General features: G+C 44.0%; 1 protein-coding gene across 9 annotated transcripts in view; it reads left to right on the forward strand.

Moving 5' to 3' along the window:
- Positions 1-21754, forward strand: part of CDC14B (cell division cycle 14B) — a 78210-nt gene that overhangs the window by 17931 nt on the left and 38525 nt on the right. For 6 of the 9 annotated variants that reach the window (XM_087822595.1, XM_087822597.1, XM_087822600.1 and 3 more), the window contains exons 2-4: positions 15459-15549; positions 16113-16188; positions 18386-18478. In XM_087822595.1, coding sequence (XP_087678721.1) covers positions 15459-15549; positions 16113-16188; positions 18386-18478 — 260 coding nt within the window. Of the gene's footprint in view, positions 1-13836; positions 13905-15458; positions 15550-16112; positions 16189-18385; positions 18479-21754 lie in introns of those variants that run through there. The other 3 variants (XM_016206658.2, XM_016206660.2, XM_016206656.2) reach the window with 2 other exon arrangements.

Genomic DNA, 21754 nt, shown 5'->3' on the forward strand with positions numbered 1-21754 from the left:
TCCCTGATACTATCTTGGCTATCTTGTGTTTTCTTATGTATTTTATGTTTTTATTCTCTTACAATTAAATATTTTCTTTATTTGAGATTTATTTTGCTGTGAGGTCACAGAGCCACTTCTATTATTTTCTCAGATGGCTACCTAATACCATTTATTTACTCAACATCTGGTTTGATTTATCTTTTTTTAAAATTTGTCTTTATTGTTGAAAGCATTACAGGTGTCCCATTCCCCCCCCCCCCATTGATCCCCTCCACCTTGCTCCCACCCCCTCCCCAGGCCTTCACCCCATTATTGTCTGTATCCATGGGTTATGCATATAACTTCTTTGGTTAATCTCTTCCCACCCCCACCCTCTTCCCTCTTCCCTCTGAGATACCATCATCTGATGCATGCGTCAATGTCTCTAGGTGTATTTTGTTTGTCAGATTCTTTTGTTCATTAGCTTCTTCTCAAAGAAGACCCTTCAACATTTCACGTAATACTGGATTGGTGGTGGTGAACTCTTTTAGCTTTCTCTTATCTGTGAAGCTCTTTATCTGACCTTCAGTTCTAAATGATAGCTTTGCTGGGTAGAGCAATCTTGGTTGTAGGTCCTTGCTTTTCATCACTTTGAATATTTCTTGCCACTCCCTTCTGGCCTGCAAAGTTTCCGTTGAGAAATCCCCTGAAAGTCGTATGGGTGCTCCCTTGTAGGTCACTAATTGCTTTTCTCTTGCTGCTTTTAAGATTCTCTCTTTGTCTTTAACCTTTGGCATTTTAATTGTGATGTGTCTTGGTGTGGGCCTCTTTGGTTCCTCTTGTTTGGGACTCTCTGTGCTTCCTGGACTTGTAAGTCTATCTCTTTCCCCAGGTAGGGGAAGTTTTCTGTCATTATTTTTTCAAATAGGTTTTCAATTTCTTGCTCTCTTTTTTCTCCTTATGGCACCCCAATAATGCAAATGTTGGGCCGCTTGTAGTTGTCCCAGAGACTCCTTACACTATTTTCATATTTCTGGATTTTTTTTTTTCTTTTTGCTGTTCTGGTTGGGTGTTTTTTGTTTCCTCATGTTCCAAATTGCTGATTTGATTCTCAGCTTCATCTGCTCTACTTTTGCTTCCCTGTAAATTATTCTTCATTCCAGTTCTTGTAGCCTTCATTTCTTTTTTCTTTTTTTTTTAAACATATCTTTATTGATTTCAGAGAGAGGAAAGCAGAGAGAGAGAGAGACAGACAGAAACATCAATGATGAGAGAGTCACTGGGGATCGAGCCTGCAACCCAGGCATGTGCCCTGATTGGGAATTGAACCCTGATTGCCTGCATCCTAGGTCAACGCTCAACTGCTGAGCCACATCTGGCCAGGCTAGCCTTCATTTCTGACTGGTTCTTTATTACGTCATGGATGATCTCATTAGTTTCCTTAATATTCTTCCTAAGATCCTTGAGCATCCTTATAACCATTGTTTTGAACTCTGTATCTAGTAGTGTGCTTGGCTCCATTTCATTTTGTTCTTTTTCTGGAGATTTCTTCTGTTTTTTCCTTTGTGACATGTTTCTTTGCTGCCTCTGCATTTGGCTGCTTCCATGTATTAGGTGGAGCTGCTATGTCTCCGGAATTGGTAGAGTGGCTTTGTGTAGTAGGTGTCCTGTAGGGTCCAGTGGCTCAGCCTCCCCAGTCCCCTGAGCTGGGTCTTCCAGGTGCTCCCCTGTGTGGGCTGTGTGCACTGTCCTGTTGTAGTTGAGCCCTGGCTGCTATTGGCATCACTGGGAGGAACTGACCCCCCAGGCCAATCAGCTGTGAGGACCAGCTGCAAGTACAGCCGAAAAGCTGGGCTGCTAGAAACGCCCTGATGGAGCAGGATTTCCTTCATTGGGGCTTTGGTGTTCACTGAGTCTGCCCCTTGAGTGTGTCACTCGTGGATGTGGTAGGGTTATAATTCAGTGTGGTCGAAGCTGACCACCAGGTGTACTGTCTCTGGGGCCTCCTGAGATGTGCAAAGTCATCCCCTGCCTGTGCCTTGCCCAGGGCCACCCAGCATGAGCTACACAGCAAGCTGTAGATGGCTGCTACTTCTGTTGGGCTTGGAGGTGTCAGGAGAGTCCAAGCTATGGACCAATGGCAGGCCTGGGACCACTTATCGAGAGGTATGGGGCATGCTGAGGCTAGCTGCTTGTTTGAGAGATCTTAGAAAAGTCCTAAGCATGACACTACAGAGGCCATTTGCATAGAAAAACCACTGGAAATGGCTTGAATGAGTTTGCATTGGGGGGGCTGTTCTCTGGGCATCACCAAGGCAGGGTAAAAGGTGTGAGTCAGGTTGCTGGAGATTCAGATATGGCCCCTGCCTTCTGGCTGGGGGGGAGGGAGGGGGCTAGTCAAAGGAGCAATGGCCTCTGCCAGCTCCTCTGCCTGGGAGGAAGCTGCCCCTCCAGCTCTCACCCCAATCGCAGGCAGGTTAGTTCCTCCCGGAATGTCCCAGGTCCTTTCAGGCTGCTGCCCGGCGCTGGGCTCAGAGGGGGCATGTCCGAGTGAGTCCGTGCGCGGGCCCTTTAGGAGGAGCTGCTGGGACTCCCGCAGCCTCCGCAACCCTCAGGGACAGTCCTCCGTGCTTTTCACAGCCCAAAGTTTTGGGGACTTCTCTTCCTGGCCTGGAGCCCTGGGCTGGGGCCTGCTGTGGGGCTGGGACCTCTCGCTCCTCTGGGAAACCTCCGCCGCCGAGATTCCCTCCCAGGTTTACCCCGCGGCTCCGGGTGTGGGCCCGCGGCCCCTCTGGCTGATTCAGCCTCAATCCGCCCACGTCTCCGCCCCTCCTCCCGGTCTCGGTGCTTCTTCAGTTCCCTGGTTGTGGGGCTTCTGTTCAGCTAGATTCCAGGAGGCTCTGAGTGGTGGTGGTTCATGTATTTTAGCTGTGATTTTGATGTGGTTGTGGGAGGTGGTGGGGACCGCGGTCACCGACTCTGCCATCTTGTTGTCTCCGATTTATCATCTTTATCGTGCATTACATTCCTGTGTGTGTCGGGGTCTATTTCATAACTTCTCTTCCATTGTATACATGTCTATCAGGTGCCGGGAACATTCTGTGTTAGTAATGGAGCTCTTTTAATACATTTCTATATCTGGTAGTACTAGCTCCTTTATATATATATATATATTTAAATAGATGCGTTTATTACTCATAGGACCTGGAGGAGGTGCATGAACCTGAAGGGACCATACCAGAAGGTGAAGTCAGGGTGCTGGCAGAGAGCTTTTTTTTTTTTTGTAATCAATATTATTTTGTATTAGGTACAGGTATGTAGCAAAGAGAGCCTTTTAGACCTTTTTAAAAAAATCTTTTCCCCCAGCTATTCTTGTTTATTTTTGCATTATTTTTCCATGTCAACTTTAGGATCACCTTGACTAGTCCATAAACAAACAGAATCCTGCTAGTTATTTACATGGATGTTAACTTGTAGAAGAAACATCTTTAGGATAATGATTCTTCTGTTCACAAACATGGATGTCTTGTTTGCTCTTCTTTTGGGTAGCCTGTTAATGTGTTAAAATTTTCGTATCATATGATGTCTTACACTTTTTTAAAAAAATGTATCTTATTGATTTCAGAGAGAGGGGGAGAGAGTTGAAACATCAGTGATGAGAGAGTCATTGCTCGGCTGCCTCCTGCACGGCTCCTGCGGGGGATCGAGCTCGCAACCCAGGCATGTGCCCTGACCGGGAATCGAACCGTGATCTCCTACATCCTGGGTCGATGCTCAACTGCTGAGCCACGCCCGGCTGGGCATGATGTCTTATACTTTACTTGTTAATCTTTTCCTTAAGTATTTAATTTTTGTTGTTATTATTATAAATGGGATTTCCCCCCCTCTATTTTATTTCAAATATTCACCTCTGAACAGTTAACTGAGCTCCTGAAAAGATTTTCATTTTATTTAACTTAGTCTCCATCATGCCTACACCACAGGGTTTGGAAGGTAGATGTGGCTGCTCAATGCTTAGATGTTAGAATAAAGAAGAAGAGTTACTTTAGCTACATTAATACTATATTAACATGTAGATGATTATCTCAGGGTTTTGTTTTTAATTATTAATATGGAGAGATTGATCATTCTGATCTTGTGTTTTATCTTATTATAGGCCTGTAAATAAGACTCTATTAATATTCTCCTGTAGCTGTGAACTATGCAGAGTAAGTTAGTACAGCTAAAGACGATCATATTCAGTGACTGGATTTCTGTTTGGTAAGTGAATATGAATTTGCTTCAGAAACAAAGTGGCTTTTAAAAAACTTAAAGTATTACATTGCTTTTAGAAATTAAAGAAGATACAGATATCCTGTGCTTGTGGATTGGAAGACTTAATATTGTTAAAATGTCCATACTACTCACGTGTTCTATAGTCAATACAATGCCTATCAGAATGCCAGTGGCATATTTTACATAGAAAATAAATGTATGAATTTCAATAGAAATTCCATTTCAGTAGGAAAATATCCTAAAATTCATACAGAACGTCAGAGGACCTTGAATAGCCAAAACAAACATGAGAAAGGAAAACAAAACTGGAGGCCTCACATTTTGATTTTGAAACATAATACAACACTATAGGAACCAAAACAGTATGGTATTGGCATAAAGGCAGACACAGATTAATGGAACAGAATGGAGCCCATAAATAAACTCTTATGTAAGTGGTCAAGTGATCTTTGAGAGGTGCTAAGGCTTACACAGTGGGGGAGAGGATAGTGTCTCCAGCTGATGGAGTTGGGAAAACTGGATTTCCACATGCAGAAGAATGAAGTTGGACCCCTATCTTATACACAAAAGTTAACTTGAAATGGACTAAAGTCCTAAATGTAAGATTAAATTATAAAACCCCTAGAAGAAAACATAGGAAGAAAGCTTCATGACACTGGATTTGACAATGATTTATTGGGTTTGGCAGCCAAAGCACAGGCCACAAAAGCAAAAATAGACAAATGGGACTATATCAAACTTAAAACTTCTGTGCATCAAAGGACACAAGCAGTAGAGTGAGAAGGCAACCTATGTGGAATGGGAAAAATATTTGTAAATGACATACCTGTTACATGATTTAATATAAGGGGCAAAATACATAAAGAATTACAACTCGACAACAAAAGCAATCCAATTAAAACCTGGGCAAAACACAGTTCTCCAAAGATATACAAATGACACAATATAGTGAAAAGGCAACCTATGTGGAATGGGAAAATATTTGTAATTGATATAACTGTTACATGAGTTATCTAAGGGGTTAAATACATTAAGCTCTCTTATAAAAAACTACAACTCAACAGAAACAATCCAATTAAAACATGGGCAAAGCCCATGTCCTCAAAGATACACAAATAGCCAACAAGCTGTATTGGAAAAAGATGCCCCAGTTTTCCCTCCTCTGTATCTCCTTTACTTTCACACAGAACACCTCACTATGACACTTCTGGTCACCAAGTGTGTGGGTATCTTCCCCACACCAAGCAATTCTGTGACACCAGCTTGTGTCCTTGAAAAAAATTTCCCAGGGCCGACAGACCAAAGAAAAAGACTGACAACTCCAGCATCACATCAAGAGTTGATTAAGGGAACTTACATAGCAGATGATAGATACCATGCCAGGCACTAAGGGGATCTGTAGGACAGAGCTGCATGAATATGGGTACTGGGGAGTGACTTGCCCCAGCTAAGGGGAAAACATCTTATATACTTGCCCCGAGTAGGGCAAGGACTGTTCCAGGAACCAGCACACCTGAGGCACAGGGAAGGGATAGGACAGCCTCTGAGGGGGTGTGGGAAGCAATCTGTCTTTTGGCCCAGATCTGGCTGGATCTAGCATGCGTGTCAGGCAGCAGGCAGGCACTAGTCACATCATAGAACAGTTTCTCCTCTGTAGTTCTACACTTTAACTCAAAATGTTTTTCAAATTTATTTTGTATTCGTTTCAGGTATACCGCTTAATGGTTAGAGAATCATAGACTTTACATAGTGTTCTCCTCGATATTTCCAGTACTCAGCTGGCATACATAGTTGTCATTTAACTCAATTTGACACTGCCTGGAGATAGCATCAGATCCCTTAGGTTACTGGCTCAGTCCCATAAGACCGCCATCCCTCCCATGCTTCTGATCTACTAGCTATAAATCAGAGGTTCCCACAACCCCTTCTTCTGATTTAATTAATTTGCTAGAATGGCTCACAGAACTTAGGAAAACTGTTTACTTACATTTACCAGTTTATTATAAAAGGATATGATAAAGGATACAGATGAATATCCAGATGGAAGAGATGCATAGGACAAGGCATGTGGGATGGGCATGGAGCTTTCATGCCCTCTCTGGGCCCACCACTCTCCCAGCACCTCCAGGTGTTCACCAACCTGGAAGCTCCCTGAACCCCAAATTGTCAGGATTTTTATGGAGGTTTCCTCACGTAGGCATATCAATTATCAGCTCCATTTTCAGCCCCTCTCTCCTCTAGAGAATTTGAGTGGGGCTGAAAAGTCCAAGCTCATAGTATGGCTTGGTCCTTCTGGTGACCAGCTCCTATCCAGGAGCCCACCCAGTCACCACATCAAAACAAGACATACCCATGAAATTCAAAGGGATTTAGTATCCTGTGTCAGGAACCTGGTCAAAGACCTAATATCAGAGCAATATTATACTCCTAGTGTTCTTATCACTTGGGGTTTTAGGAGCTCTGTGCCAGGAACTGGGGCAGAGACCAACATACATATTTTCTATGAAATATGTAAAAATGAAAATAAGCATATGAAAAAATGTCTAGCATTACTAATTATTAGGGAAATGCAGATCACAACCACAATAAGGTATCACCTCATATCTGTTAGGATGGCCACTATCAAAAACAAAAATCAAGTGTTGGCAAGACTGGAGAAATCGGAACTTGTACACTGTTGAGGGGGAAAATAAATAGTGCCACTGCTATGGAAAACAGTATGGAAGTCTCTTTAAAAATAGAACTACCATGTGATCCAGCAATCCCACTTCTGGGTATCTATATCCAAAAGACTTGAAAGCAGGATCTCAAAGAGACAGTTGCCCACCCATGTTCACTGCAGCATTTTTCACGATAGCCAAGAGGTGGAAGCGACCTTAACTGTCCAATAACAGATGAACACATATGGAAAGTGTGGCCTATAAATACACTGCAGTTGTTCATCCCTAAAGGAAAATGGCAATTCTGTCACATTCTACAATGTGGGTGCAACTTGAGGACATGCTAAGTGAAATAAGCCAGTCACAAGAAGACGAACACTGTATGACTCCACCTAGGAGGTATCTAAAGTAGTGAACCTCTTAGAAACAGAAAGCGAGTGGTGGTTGCCATTCTGGGGAAGGAGGAAAAGGGGAGTTGCTGTTCAATGGGTGTAATTTCAGTTTTTCAAGATGAAAAAGTTTGGAAGCTCTGTTGCAAAGAAATGTGCATATACTTTACACTAATATAGCATACACTTAAAATGGTTATGATGATGGTAATTATGCTGTCGTTTTTATTTAAAGACTTTTAGTTGATTTTAAGAGTGACAGGAAGGGAGAGGGGAAGAGAGAAACATCAACGTGACAGTGAAACATTGATTGGCCAAACATGGATCACAGCCCCCTGCACGCCCCTACCTGGCATCTAGCTGCAACCCAGGCCTGAGCCCTGACCGGGGATCAAGCTGGCAACCTTTTGGTCCCGGGACGATGCCCAACCAACTGAGCCACACGGGCTGGTGCTGTCATGCTGTTTTTGATCAGAAAAAAAAACCCTTATGGTTTAAAAAAACCTTCCGTTTCACGTCTATTTCTATTTGCATGCTAATCTTAATATTGTTATCTGTGGAGGTGTTCCTTCCTGTAATATATTAGGCTCCTGGAGATCAAGAATCCACATTTTGGAGAATGTTTTGCTGTATCTTAAGCAAATAGGTGCATCTGACAAATATAAGGGTTCCTTTTAGGAGTGGAAGAGAATATTTGGAATTAGAATGATTTAGGATGTGTGGGTAAGGACGGTGCTTGCACATACTCATTCAACTTTAACAAAAAACAATAAAATATTCTCACCAGGTATACATTTTATCAGAATTTTTAGTACTTCATGGTATTTTTCAAGAAGAAGATTACACTGCTGCTTTCAGGCAGTGTTATCCAATGGTAACTCTCTAGATAACACTGCAAAGTGTAAAGCTGCTCCACAGTCACGAGCTAAATAGCGCTTTGTCGTAAAATAGGTAATAAATATAATTCAGTATTAGTGTGAAAGTTCCTGGATTTTTAATGATTTCTCCTAAAACTTTTCATTTAAAAAAATCAAATTTAAGAGCATAAAGAACTCTAATTCAAAATTATGTTAACCTTAGTCGTGAGCAGTTTTCTCCTCATGCGTGAGTCCTGTCCAAGCGGGTTTGCCTGCACATCGTGGGGCTGCTGCTTTGGGGAGCCCTGCGGCAGAGAGCTCAGCGTTGCTGCCACGGGCCCGGAGTGCTGGGGCGGCCTGTTGGGAACGGCTGTGCCAGGCGGCCCCGCCGGGGCAGTGGAGGGCTCCGTGAGCAGCCCGTCTGTTTCTCACTCTCCACGCAGTTGTGCTGCTTCCTGCCCTCCTTCGGGATCCCGAGTGATTCTTCTGTGATGTCTCATTCCTCCCACCCCCACCTACCAAGGCAGCAAAGCTCTGCAGGGAACTGATCCTGGAAAAGCTCACGGAAAGCATCTCTCTGTATGATGCAGGTTGCAGTGTTTTTTTTCCCCTTCTTTCCTTTTGAAAAGTAAATTAGTCTTAAATCTTGAAAGCCGTATCTTATAAAACAGTCAGTTTTGGAAGTTACTTACCTGAGCCATTTAATTCTTTTCCATAGGCTTTCCTTGAAGCCACACTGAGCTGTAATAATGAGAAATTGGGGCCTTTGTTGTTTTTGTTTCAATGCTGCATGGTAATTACTGGTATATATCGCTCCTATATGTGAATTGATCAGGATAGGCTGGCTCTGTTCGTTCAAAGCTTTGTTTTTCCCCCCCTGTCACAGCTGAGTGACCCTGTGCCAGTTACTTACCTTCCTGGCACTGGCTCTCTCATCTGTAAAGTGACGGTGGTAATGCCTGTATCATAAGAATAACTGGAAAATAACTGAGATAATATGTGTAAAGTGCCTGGATTAGGATGTACCCCGGAAATGAGAGTTTCCTTCTGCGCCAGCCCGGTCTGCCCATTCTCCATTTACTCATTGATTCGTTTATTAAGCAGAGGATTCTGAGTGCCTGTTGTGCTACGAAAGGTACGTGTCTGACCACAGCTGCTCTCATTCTCTTCAAGCAGCCGAGAAAATCGAAGTCGAATGTTAGGATCAAGGCTCTTGGAACCAAAGGCCCTTAAAGCCATAGCTCCCTTGCTTTTGGTTTTCTGACAGTTGGAGGCCTTTTGTTTCTTAGTATCCACCTGTCAGAGGCTGTAGATTAGAAACTGGTGGATTTATTTCCTCTAAATCTATGCTGTCCATTATAGTAACTACTAACCACGTTAGCAGATGCTGATCGAAGTTCGTTGGTTAGCGGTGTTTGTGTTCTAGGTAGCGTGAGAGTTGGATCATTAGTAGATCAGTATTTTAGATCAAGAGAGACAAGAGATATATGAAGAGCTCTCGATTATTCTGCTATATTTATGGGACTTAAAGCAAGTCTCAGGTGGAGCCATATGACATGGTATTATTTCTCCCTGTTCTCAATCCAGAGTATTTTTAGAATAATGTGGTTGATAGGATATAGAGAAGGGCAGATAATCTTTCCATTAAAAGATAAGCCTTATTTCTATGACTTGTCCTTTGTAAAGATTTTAGGACTTGAGGCAATGGCCTTTTCTTGTTTTGTTGTTTTTAAAGTCTTACAGGCTGAGGAAGGGTAAAAATATTATTTCAGGAATCTCTTAAAGAACCTGTTAGCCGCACTATCTTTTCTGGTAGGTCTTTTTTTTTTCAAGTAGCAATGTAATTTACTAGTCATGGTCTATACTATACACTTAATTAGGTCAAGATAATTTTTAATTATATTCTATACAAAATACTTTGTATTAACTCTGTGTTCTTTAATGTACTTAATTCTTTTGGGTCACCTCACCCCCTGCCCCCACCCTTTAAAAAGTAAAGTATAACTCACACGCAGGAAAATGCACAGGTTTATGTGTATGGTGAATTTTAACAAGGGTATACTCTTGTGAACTACTCTGCCCTCTGGGCCCCTTTCCCACATTCCCCAAACTGTTGATTTCTGTCAGTATAAATCAGTTTTACCTGTTCTTGAACTTTATGTATCAAGAATGATACAGCATGAATTCTTGTGTCTTCTGTCGCTCAGCATAGTGTTTTACAGATGCATCCATTTTACTTTGTATATCAACACTTTGTTGTTTTGTTTTTGTTGAGTAGTGATCTATTGTATGACTACAGTACAATCTGTTTATGCATTCTCCTATTGATGGGAATTTATGTTTCCAGTTTCTGGCATGCCAAAGCTGCTACAAATATTTGTGTACAAGTCTTTTTGTAGACACAGGTTTTACTTTCTCTTGGGTGCATATATAGGTCATAGGGAAAGTGTACATAACTTTGTAAGAAACTGCTCAACTTTTCCAGTGTCTTAATACCATTTTAGATTCCCATTAGCAATGTTTGAGAGTCCTCATTGCTTTACATCTTCTGCAACAATTGGTGTGGTCATTCTGATTTTCGCCATTCTAGTGACTGTATTTCATTGTGGTTTTAATTTGCATTTACCTGATTTGAATGCCTTTTTCATGAGCTTATAGGCCATTCCTATAATTTCTTCAAGTGTCTTCAAATCTTTTGCTCTCATTAACATTTAAAAAAAATTGATATGGACCCTTATTCCTCTTTTCCCTACACCACTTTCTTAAAAACCATAGTCAAACTGGCACAGTTTTTAAAAAATCCTCGACAGGTTTTTCTATAGAAAAAAGTACTTGTTGCTACTAGTGGCCTAGAATTGTGATAAGTCCTAAATATTTTTTGAAGGGCCTTGAAATACCATTGGAGGTATTTCAAGAATGAGCATTGTAAGAACTTACTTCTGATAAGGCAATTACATATTAGACATACTCATTAAATCAAGTCTTTTATTCCTTCACTGCCAAGAAATTTGAAATGAGACAGTCATTTACATATACTCTCTCCCCTTTGAAATGCTTATTTTGGTAGATACATTAGAATTTATCCAAGTTCTTGGCTTAGGATCCTAGGACTGCTTTACTTCTGTGTGACTTCTCTTTCTGGCTCAAGTGTGTGACTGCCATGACTATGATCTAGATGTTTTAGGACATGTTAATGATGCCAGGTCTGGACTCTTTGTATCACACTGATGGAAAATGCCCTGAGCCAATCTGGAATGTACTGCTACTAGGACTTCTTGATAGGTAACAGTAACTGCAGGAAAACTCCAGGTCCTTGGGGTTTATCCACTCCACAACCTTGCTACCAGGTTATATATATAATGAAAGCCAATCTCAGATAATAAATTTTCCTGCACAACAGTCACTTATTAAATATTCTTAGCCAGCAGGCACAAAACAACAATCTCTCCTATAAGCTTAGCTCCTGCAGTTTTAGGTATTCTGACCATTCCTTTTATGAAAGGTTCTATGGGGGCGCCAAAAATAATTTTCCTTCTACCTTTCTAAGTTCTTTGGCTGGGCTAGTAGTCAAAGTAACGTGAGACAGATTAACAGGAGAGGGAGGCAAGGGTCTGGGATTTCAAAGGGGAAGCAGACAGTTTACTGGTAGAGAGCGCAAGCTCGTGATAAACAGATTCTTGCTGGTGTACCCAGAAACAACGGGACACTGAGGGAAGGCCAACAAACAGGCTTTTCCAGATTCCTCCCTGTCTGCCACATTTAATTTATATTATGATGCTAAAGTCATGCTCCCTTCCTTTAAGCAGGCTTTTCTCTCTGAATTCCTCAAGCGGGGGGAGGTCAAGGGTTCTTTCTGTGTCTTTTGTTTCTTAGCAACTAGCTTATAAATCAATATCCCAAAAGGTGTATTTTAGGCTGGCAAAGTGCCTGTTGCCTTGAATTGCCATGAATGGAGGTTGTCCCCAAACCTCACCAACAAGAGCCTTTTCAAACTCCTTTGGTTTTTACCAGTCTGAAGGAAAACTACACCTTGTAGTTTAAATTTGCATTTTTTAAATTTTTTAAGAACATAAAATTGAAGGTGGGCATCTTCGTGAGATGAATTTAAAGTATTTTTCCAGTTTATCTCTTGACTTTGTTTATGTGCCTGTTGCCACGGGACCCTTTTAAAAATGGGTATCAATTCAGCAGTCTCTCCTCTGATGGCCTTTAGATTTGTACCGCACAAAAAAGAATTCATGGTTTTGTTTGCATTAAAAGTCTTTGATTCGCCTGGGATTTTAGAATCAAGTTGGGATGGTTTACTTTTTGAGGCAAAAACATAAATGTGGTATATAATATATATTGTATTCGGATTATAAATACAGTGTAGTTCTTGGGAAAGAGTTGTTGCTGTGTTGCTTGTCTGTTAAGGGGGAGGGTCCTCGCAAAATTTTTCAAGGATTATTAAAGAAACACTTTTCATTTATAACAAAATTGGAGCTATACTCCTATGGTATCTTAATTCTTTTTCGCTTGAGACTAAAAGGAACATAGGTTTAGAAAATACTGTAAATGGTTGTTCAGCACGATGTCAGGTTTTTTCTACGCATACTAAACTAAGGCTTTAAAGGAATGAATGGCCGCAGTAGGAGGCTTACCTTTAAATTCTGAACTATTTTGAAGGCATCCGCCTTAAATAAGGCTGCAGCCCTCCCACCAGCCCGACGCCCCACTCCGGGGGTGCCTGCGCCCGCCCCGCGGCCCCGCCCCGCGGCCCCGCCCCGCGGCCCCGCCCCGCGGCCCCGCCCCGCGGCCCCGCCCCGCGGCCCCGCCCCGCGGCCCCGCCCCGCGGCCCCGCCCCGCGGCCCCGCCCCGCGGCCCCGCCCCGCGGCCCCGCCCCGCGGCCCCGCCCCGCGGCCCCGCCCCGCGGCCCCGCCCCGCGGCCCCGCCCCGCGGCCCCGCCCCGCGGCCCCGCCCCGCGGCCCCGCCCCGCGGCCCCGCCCCGCGGCCCCGCCCCGCGGCCCCGCCCCGCGGCCCCGCCCCGCGGCCCCGCCCCGCGGCCCCGCCCCGCGGCCCCGCCCCGCGGCCCCGCCCCGCGGCCCCGCCCCGCGGCCCCGCCCCGCGGCCCCGCCCCGCGGCCCCGCCCCGCGGCCCCGCCCCGCGGCCCCGCCCCGCGGCCCCGCCCCGCCTGGCTGCAGCGCCCCCTGGTGGCGGCGGCGGCGGCGGCGGCGGTGGCGGCGCCGCGGCGGCTGAGGGCGGGGCGCGCCGGTGCCGCGGTGCCGCCGGGGCAGGTTCGCCACCTACCCTTCCCGTCCGAGGAGCCCTCTCGCCGGCTTCCGCGGCTGCCTCCCGTCGCCAGGCCCGCTCCCCGGCGCTGGGCGGCGCGGCCCCGCCGTGAGCGCGGAGTGTGGGCGCCGGAGGGCCTGGTGTCGCAGCTGCCTGCCTGGCGCCCGCGTCCCTGAGGCGGGGCGAAGCCCGGCCGGGGCGCGCCTGGGGGTGGCCCCCGAGCCCCGCCGGGGCCCTTGGAGAGGCTGTGAACTTCCGGCCTGACTCGGGGTACAGGGTGGAGCGGGCGGCCAGGGGCGACAGCGCTCCGCTGCCTGGGCGCGGCCCTTTAAACTTTCTGTTTTTTAAACTTCGGGGGTGTGGTCGTGGCGCCTCCTCCCTGCGGCTGGCTGTTCCCCGGCGTCCTGTCCTGCCCTCCGCCCCGCCTTCCAGATGCTTTGGAGTCATGAGCCGGGAGGGGACAGGGACCCGTCTGGTGGCCGAGGTGATCAAAGGTGAGTGCGGAGGCGACCGGGGGTAGCCTGTCGGGGCGCCCCCGGGGACACCCGTATTTAGGCGTCGTAAGGCAGTGTCGGGAGCTGGAGGAGGCCGGGTTTCTGGCCGGGAGGCGCCTTTAACCCTCGGGCGGGCCAGGGCTGTCTCGGGGGCACGGGTGGCCCTCTGGGGCGCCCAGCCCGCGCCCTCTGGGGGGTGGCCCTCTGGGGCGCCCAGCCTGCGCCCTCTGGGGGGGTGGCCCCTGGGACGCCCAGCCCGCGCGCTCTGGGGAGGTGGCCCTCTGGGGCGCCCAGCCCGCGCGCTCTGGGGAGGTGGCCCTCTGGGGCGCCCAGCCCGCGCGCTCTGGGGGGGGTGGCCCTCTGGGGCGCCCAGGCCGCGCGCTCTGGGGGGGTGGCCCTCTGGGGCGCCCAGCCCGCGCGCTCTGGGTCGGGGGCGAGTGTGACCAGAGCGGTGCGGTGGGGAGCCCCGGCTGGTAGGTGAGTTGCGTCTCCACCCTGGGAAGCAAAATCCGTGGCCGCTGTGCACGGGGATCAAGGGTCACTTGTGGTTGGAAGAGAGTAAACCCGTCATCCCGTGAGTGTTTGTGGCTGCAGGACATTTTAGCTGAGAAGTTGACAAGAAATTAAGTACGAGTTGAATTGCTGACAACCATTTAAATGACCATTTGGGCAAAGGATGCCAGCTGGCGCCCTTGGTTTCTTACTATTTTAAAGGCTGGGCTTGATTTTGCCGTAATCGGAGCGTACGTCAAATCACCCGCGCTGCGAGTTTGGCCGCAGTTAGGTCTTGCTGACGGCTTCGCCTCGCCGAGCGTTTTAGGGAACTTTTCCTGGGGCAGGGCGGGGGAGGGAGGTCGGAGCTCTGAACTCTGTTAGCGCCGGTTGTCATTGTTGCTGAAGCTCACAGCAGCCTGACTGCGTTTGTGCAACACGAGTTCAGGGCACGCGCGTCAAGCAGACGCCTCATTGCTTCTGTTGCAACGGAAACTCGTCTAATGGTAAAAGTCGCTGCAAAAGTAGCAGCGGTCCCTGGGAACGCGGGGGTCAGCGTCTGCTTCATTTTGTTGTTTGTGTCCTGTAGCCTTAAACGTTAATTTTGAAGCAGTTTTGAAAGTGTTCTTTGTCTATTTAAAATGCAGTTTCTTATGAAAGGACTCTCTAGGACGTCTTGAAAACGTGGTGATGCATAGCCAAAGTCGGCTAGCTGGTGACCCGCCAGCAGGCGCATGTTGCCTTTGCTCAGCTGTCTTAGTCCAGGGGAACTGAAGTTTTGCAGGAGAGGTTCCTCCAGAAATCAAGCCATTCTGCTCCATGAAAAGTCACTAGTCAGTATTGAAACTTACGGTTAAAGGCAGTTTCTCCTTTAAAGAATTTGCTTATTTGTTATCACTCCTCAAAACAGAACATTTTGAAAGTATCTGTTGGCACCCTTACCATCAGAAACATGTATGGGGAAAAAAAAAATCTTACTTCATCTGAAAAGAGTTGTATCAAGATATATGAAAATTTTAAAAATAACCTGAAGGAAGGCACATTGCAATTTTTCCATTTCAGATCGCCTTTGTTTTGCCATTCTCTACAGCAGACCAAAGAGTTCATCAAATGTACATTATTTCACCATAGATAATGAACTTGAATATGAGAAGTAAGTATTGCTTTTTAAAAGATTGTTAGTACTTTTTTTTTTTTTTTTTTTTTGAAGAATCTAAAGGTATGTTTATAAATAGGATAACCTTGGAAAATTAGAAAATCTGTTGACTGATAATTTCAGGATGTTTTTCCTTTAACCCTTTAATAATAAAGTAGATACTTCGGGGGAAAATCAAAGTGAAAGAATCTTCCTAAATGTAATGATTTATATTTGAAATTCTAATAGTTTACAGTACAGTGAAATACAAACTAGTGTACTAAGATGTGTTTTTACCAGTGGAACAATGTGTGGAAAAACAGCTTTTTTATTCAGAAGGTACTTTCATATGTTATTTGAGGTTAGATTTAGGCATTGAACCACTTTTCATGTATCTTAGTAGGCATTATTCACCAGAATATCTTCCGCTAGTTAAGGCAGTACCTTTAAGTGTGTGACTGATGACAATTTGGTGTATGCTTTCTTGTCTTTATTTGATCTTGTAGCTCCAAAAAGGCATTTATATTCAGGGCATCTAGAATATATTTATATATACTCATTTTTGTGTTTTACTTTTAAAGCTTCTACGCAGATTTTGGACCACTCAATCTGGCAATGGTTTACAGATATTGTTGCAAGATAAATAAGAAATTAAAGGTAAAGTCTTTTTTACTTTAGATTTAACTTAATTGTCAGCCTGATCTTGGGGAGGGGAGAGTAAGGAAAGCACATTGCTGTTTTAGGCAGGAAATGTCATGTTTTTTACTGCAGTGGCGTTGGGACGTATTTGTGGTTTTTGTTTTTTGTTTTCCAGAGTTTTTATTGAGCAGTTTAAGTTTGGGTCATTTGGTTCTGGTTTGGATTGGTGATGCTCAAATACTTGAAAGCCAAAGTGGAAATCGGTTCATAAAGTAAACCACTTACTGTCTGACCTAATGGAGCTGAAACCTAACAAGAGAAACTTCCCTTGCTGTGGTCATTTTTCTTTCTGCCCTCAGTTTGATGGGGAAGGAGAGCTGGCAGGCAAATAAAGAAAAATCTGCTCCTTACTTTCTCTCGTTCTACCTTGAATCTCTCCTGATGTTGTACTGCTTGTGACTCTTTACCTTGCCCCTTTGCACATACGATTAAGGAGCAGGGGAAGCAAGGACAAACAGTGTATCTTGAAGACCTGAAAGCTGCAAAAGTATATTTCTATTAGCTGGAACTTAGACCCCATCCATTTCTTTTAAAAACTTTGAATTATTGGTCATGCGCAGTAGGAAGCCCATATACTGCCAGCAATTCCTAATAAGTCACTGTAAATTCTCAAATAAATACTGGATTTGGGAACAGGTCCTTCTTAAAAACAACTTTATTCAGGCAATTACCAGGATACTACACAGAAGAAATAAAATTTATTTTCAATTAAAATGAAATTATATTAAAAATTTATGGGTAAGGCAGATTTTTTTCACCTGAGTATCAAACCTAAAATTTCACATCGTAATTGTCAGAAGCACCTGTCAGGTGAGCTGTGATTTGTAAAGTGGAAGCTGTAGCATTGCCTTTTCTTTCTGCATTATATGTGTATTCACTACAGATTTATATAGAGATGGAAACTCTTCTTTTTGGACTTTGATCTTGAATAGGAATATAAGCATTTATGGTCTTATGTATTCATGCCCCCCCACTCCCTTTTCTGTTGTCAGTGGTGGATCTTTCGTTTCATACAGGGCTTTGAAGCTAAAAATAATTTCCTCTCTCCTCACTTGTGTTCCTTTGCTTTAATTTTAAAAGAAATTTTTTTCCACACTCAGCCATCTATGGACTTTTGTCCTTTGAGTCAACTAAGAATGTATTGGTCGTCCATCCTCCCCCCCCCTCCGCCCCCCTTTTTAACATTTTATCATTTACTAGCACAACTTGTAGAGTGTTGATGATCCAAACTGGTCAAAACATCACAGCCTATTCAATTAGTAGGGATAAAAGTGTGTCGAGAGTTTGAATTAAGAGTCTCTTGTGCTTGTGTTGCTCTATTATGGCTGGTTGGGTTTGTTTTAGTTTTTAAGATCAGCTCTCTTACTCCTTGTAAACAACTAAAGGGAAATAAGTACACATCCAACACTGACTCTCAGAGGCCAGGGGCTGTGAGCCCATTGAACTGAGCCAGTTGGTCTCACCCTTGCCCTGCCCACACCCACGCACGTTACTGCAGTGCAGGTGGGAGTGCCCACGTGCATCGTTCCTCTGCTTTTCAAACTGGATGCCCTCTCCATCTTTAACTTTTTACTGAAGTGTGCCGTATGTACAGAAATACGTGCAGCGTATGCGTCTACAGCTCCATGAATTTTCACAAACGGAGCACACACGGGCCACCACCCTGACCAACGTCAGATCAAGGACAGGGCACCGCACAGGAGCCCACACACGCTCTCTGGGTTAGCTCCCCGCCACCTTCACCCTGGCCTCCCACCCCTTCCACTGTCCCAGTTTCTAACAGAAAGAATTATTTTTGCCCATTTTTATATGCCCTATTATCTTAATTTAAAGGTCTTGGCAATAGATTTTGTTTTTTTAAGTCAAACAGTAGGGACCCCCCACCCCCCGCTGCTGCTTTACTCTTTCAGAGGTTGTCTGTACTTCAGATCTCTGTTCACATCACCTTCCCTCCTCTTTAATTGTACGTTCCTTATAATCCAAGAGTTCCTTTTATGGGAAGGGACATGGTACTTCGGGGGTATCAAAGTTAGTATTTTTAAAGGTCTTGCTAATGGGAATGCTGAGATTTGGAATTTATCTTCATCACAAAATAAAGCTTTAGAAAACTTGAAATTAAAAATAAAAATACTAACAGTTGTGTATCTTTATGCAGTCCCTTACAATGATAAGGAAGAAAATTGTTCATTTTACTGGCTCTGATCAGAGAAAACAAGCAAATGCTGCTTTCCTTATTGGATGCTACATGGTAAGTATCTAACTACTTTCCCCATGTATATAGTGAAAATGCAGACAACAGTGGTACTTCAGATTTGCTGTTGGAAATTTGAAGTTATTTTTCTAAGATAATGTCTTGATTTTTTTCTCCCCCAGAGAAGTAGGTTTTGCTTTTTAAAAATTGACCAACTGGGGAAGGGTGAGGGGGCAGGAGGCTTGTCCTTCTGCTTATTTTGCTGTGAACCTAAAACTGCTTTATAAAAACTATTTAAAAAAAAAATAAAAATGACCAGCTATAATGAAAACCTTTGTGTTATGACACTTAAGGTTAGAAAATAATGTCTTCCAAGTTATGTCGGTTACTAACTCGTGATCCATTTAGTGAAGTTGTGAAAGTGGAGTCAGGACCAATAATTGATTTTTTTAAGAAAAATCTAAATACACCACACGAGGTAAGAGTGCTTTATAATTTGAATATAAACACTTTTTTCCTAACTAATGTGTGATTCTAAGATTACCTTCATTCTCATCAGAGCATCTAGCGGGAGGACATGGCGTGTCAGTGATGTAGAAAATGGCATTGAGTGGTTGGTCTATTTGGGCCGCTGAAAGTATGTGTGTTTTCAGAAGTTATGAATTTCATGTGTTTGTGAATATCATGGAAAATACTTGTGGGAGGGGTTGGTGTTTTTGAGTCAGTTTTTCTCTACATCTAGTGCATTCACCTGCAGGAACCTCAGCAGTAGTTTTTCCCTAGCCAGCTAAGAGCTCCTCCTGAGCAGAGCCCCCCATCTTTTTGGTGGTAGGGAAACAAGCTTCTCTCACTCAGTGGAGGGGAATAGCAAGTGTGTGTCTCTTGGACCTCCACCCACCATATTTGTAATAGTTACTCTCCTAGATTTAAAAAACAGAGGGGTTGCTTTTGTTGCTGAGATAAGTTCTTTCTTTCCTCAGCTTGTGACTTGATTCTGACATGCTTCCTTCCTTTTTAAGATATATATCTTTTCTGATACATAGTTTGATAATCTGGAATTTACATTGATTAGACCAAAAGTTGATAGAATTAGTTAAAATTTCACCTCAAAATTTAATAATTTCTTTTTCTATGTCCAAGGTATTTGATTAACAACAATGATTAAGGCCTTTTGGGCTTTGTTTTCCTACTTGTGCCCACAAAAGTGGTTGAGAAATGCTTCTGAGATAACTTTAAGTTTTATTATCATCTCTAAGTTTATGAAACAGAGGTTGTAGATTGTGTCTATTAGAATTTGATTTCCTAACCTTACCCAGATGTGGTGGTGTTTGTTGTGCTTAGCAGCAAAAGTCCTTAGAGGGAAAGAGTCTGAGCAGGGTCCCGAGAAAAAGTATGGAGAGGTGGCTGTTTTAATGAGGGTGTTTGCTCCCATTACTTGGCGAGACGCTGGGGCAAAGAACCCCATGATTAAGTTTTGATAGGTTTACAGAAAAAGGGACTCAGCCAGAATTCATGAGGTTTATAACATATTACAGGGGGCCCTGGAGAAATGGTCCCTGCATGACAGTAAAAGTCTTTACACTGCCCAGGAGAAAACTGGCTGGCTGGAGCCGGTCCGTCGAAGAGAACGTGCTCCTGAGCAGCACACACGGAGCTCTGCCTGGGCTGTTTTTAGGCAGCAGTTTGTCCCTGGTTTGATGAGATGTCCCCAGGATGGTGGGTCCTGAGGAACCAGACCTGGTGACATCAGTGTGAAGAACCCCTGTGAGGGTAGCTGTGGGAGTGGTGGGAACCAAGGGTTGTCATAAAAGACAAAAACAAAAGACTTGATAATTTTATAAATAAGAAATCTCCCTTTTTAAATTTTGTCGCTGTTTTTTACTGCTGATTAAAAAAGTAACCCCTTGGCATATTTTTTGAAAATTTGTTGGCATATTTGTTTGCAGTTTGGTGTTGGCCTTTTGACTTTAAGGTTGTGTTTTGATACTGTTAAAGAATACAAAATCAGCCCAGTAAATTTAAAGATATAATTGGCTTCATTAACAATTCATGCATTGGTCAGCATCCCATCTGGTAAATAGAAAGGTGCTCCAGGAGTGTAAAAAATGAAAGGTTCTTGTAGGTAGAGAGAGGGTCGGACAGTAAGTCCTGAGAGTGGGTTATTTCAGACAGGGTCTTTTAAGGCAGATTACTTCATTAATGCTGACCTGGAAATTCCAGACTGATTGGTTTAGAATTCCATTCCTGGGGTGGCCAACACTGCAATTAGGTTAGGTATTAAGTCTTGGTGTGGCTTAGCAACAGTGATTCCTTTCTGGGCTTGTTGTTTCTTTTTAATGGCAGGCAGAAGTTAATTTGGGGGGGATTTAATATATTTTAGATTTACAAATCCTTTCAGGATTTTATGCTCTCAGGTTAGCACTGATTTGATTGGTTAGGAAAGTGCCAGGTAAGCAATTTGGAAATCCACTGAGTTCATTCCTCGGCTCAGCTAGATGCCAGCTTGGCAGGAGGATTACAACTCTTGGCTGTAGCAAAAGTGTTTGCAGCCGTGAAGGGCTGGCTAAAGTAGGAGCGTGGAACTGTAATGATGCTAGGTGTGGAGACAGGAGAAAAACATCTAAGAAAAGGAAATTTATTAATAGTAGCAAAGGAGTGTCAAGATATAATATGGATACCTCAAAAGAACATCAAAATAAGTGAACATTTTGATCTGGTTGAAGTCTGTTGAATTCTCTGATTAGAGATTTATAGAGAGAGAGAGGAGTGAGAATTTCCTAAAAATTGGTCTTCGGCCTTGACAACCTGTTCTGGAATTGTTGAGGGATTTTGGAGTTAGTAAAGCTTTTCGTGATTGACTTGGGGGGAGGGTAATGTTAAAACAAACAAACAAAAAATCTGGAGAAAGACTCAATGTCCATTCCAAATGGGCTGAGTCTGTCTCTGCCCTTTTAAACTCTGGGCCTCCCAATTCCTCCATCCTGCTCTCTTCCGAAGGACCTAATGAGGGTGTGGAGGGGGTGTGAGATTAAAGCACGACTATTTCTATTTTTTATCCTTAAACAGAAGAGGTTAGACTTTACAGATACTTAAAATAGGATTGATAGGCCCATGCTCCCTGGAGCTTTTGTCACGTGGTCAGGCGCCATCGGAGGCATAAGAAATGAGAAGAGCAACTTGACTGTTCAGCTGCCTTCAGTGTATTTCCAAGTATTGCACTTCATGTGGCTTGATCCATGGGGTTTACCAACTACCCCGCATGGTAGAATCTTTGAAAACTAAAAATCTTTGCAACCAGACTATAAAAGAGTTGAAGAACTCTGGGTTAAGGTG

Source organism: Miniopterus natalensis, chromosome 12, assembly GCF_054644295.1.
Source record: "Miniopterus natalensis isolate mMinNat1 chromosome 12, mMinNat1.hap1, whole genome shotgun sequence".
Taxonomy (NCBI): domain Eukaryota; kingdom Metazoa; phylum Chordata; class Mammalia; order Chiroptera; family Miniopteridae; genus Miniopterus; species Miniopterus natalensis.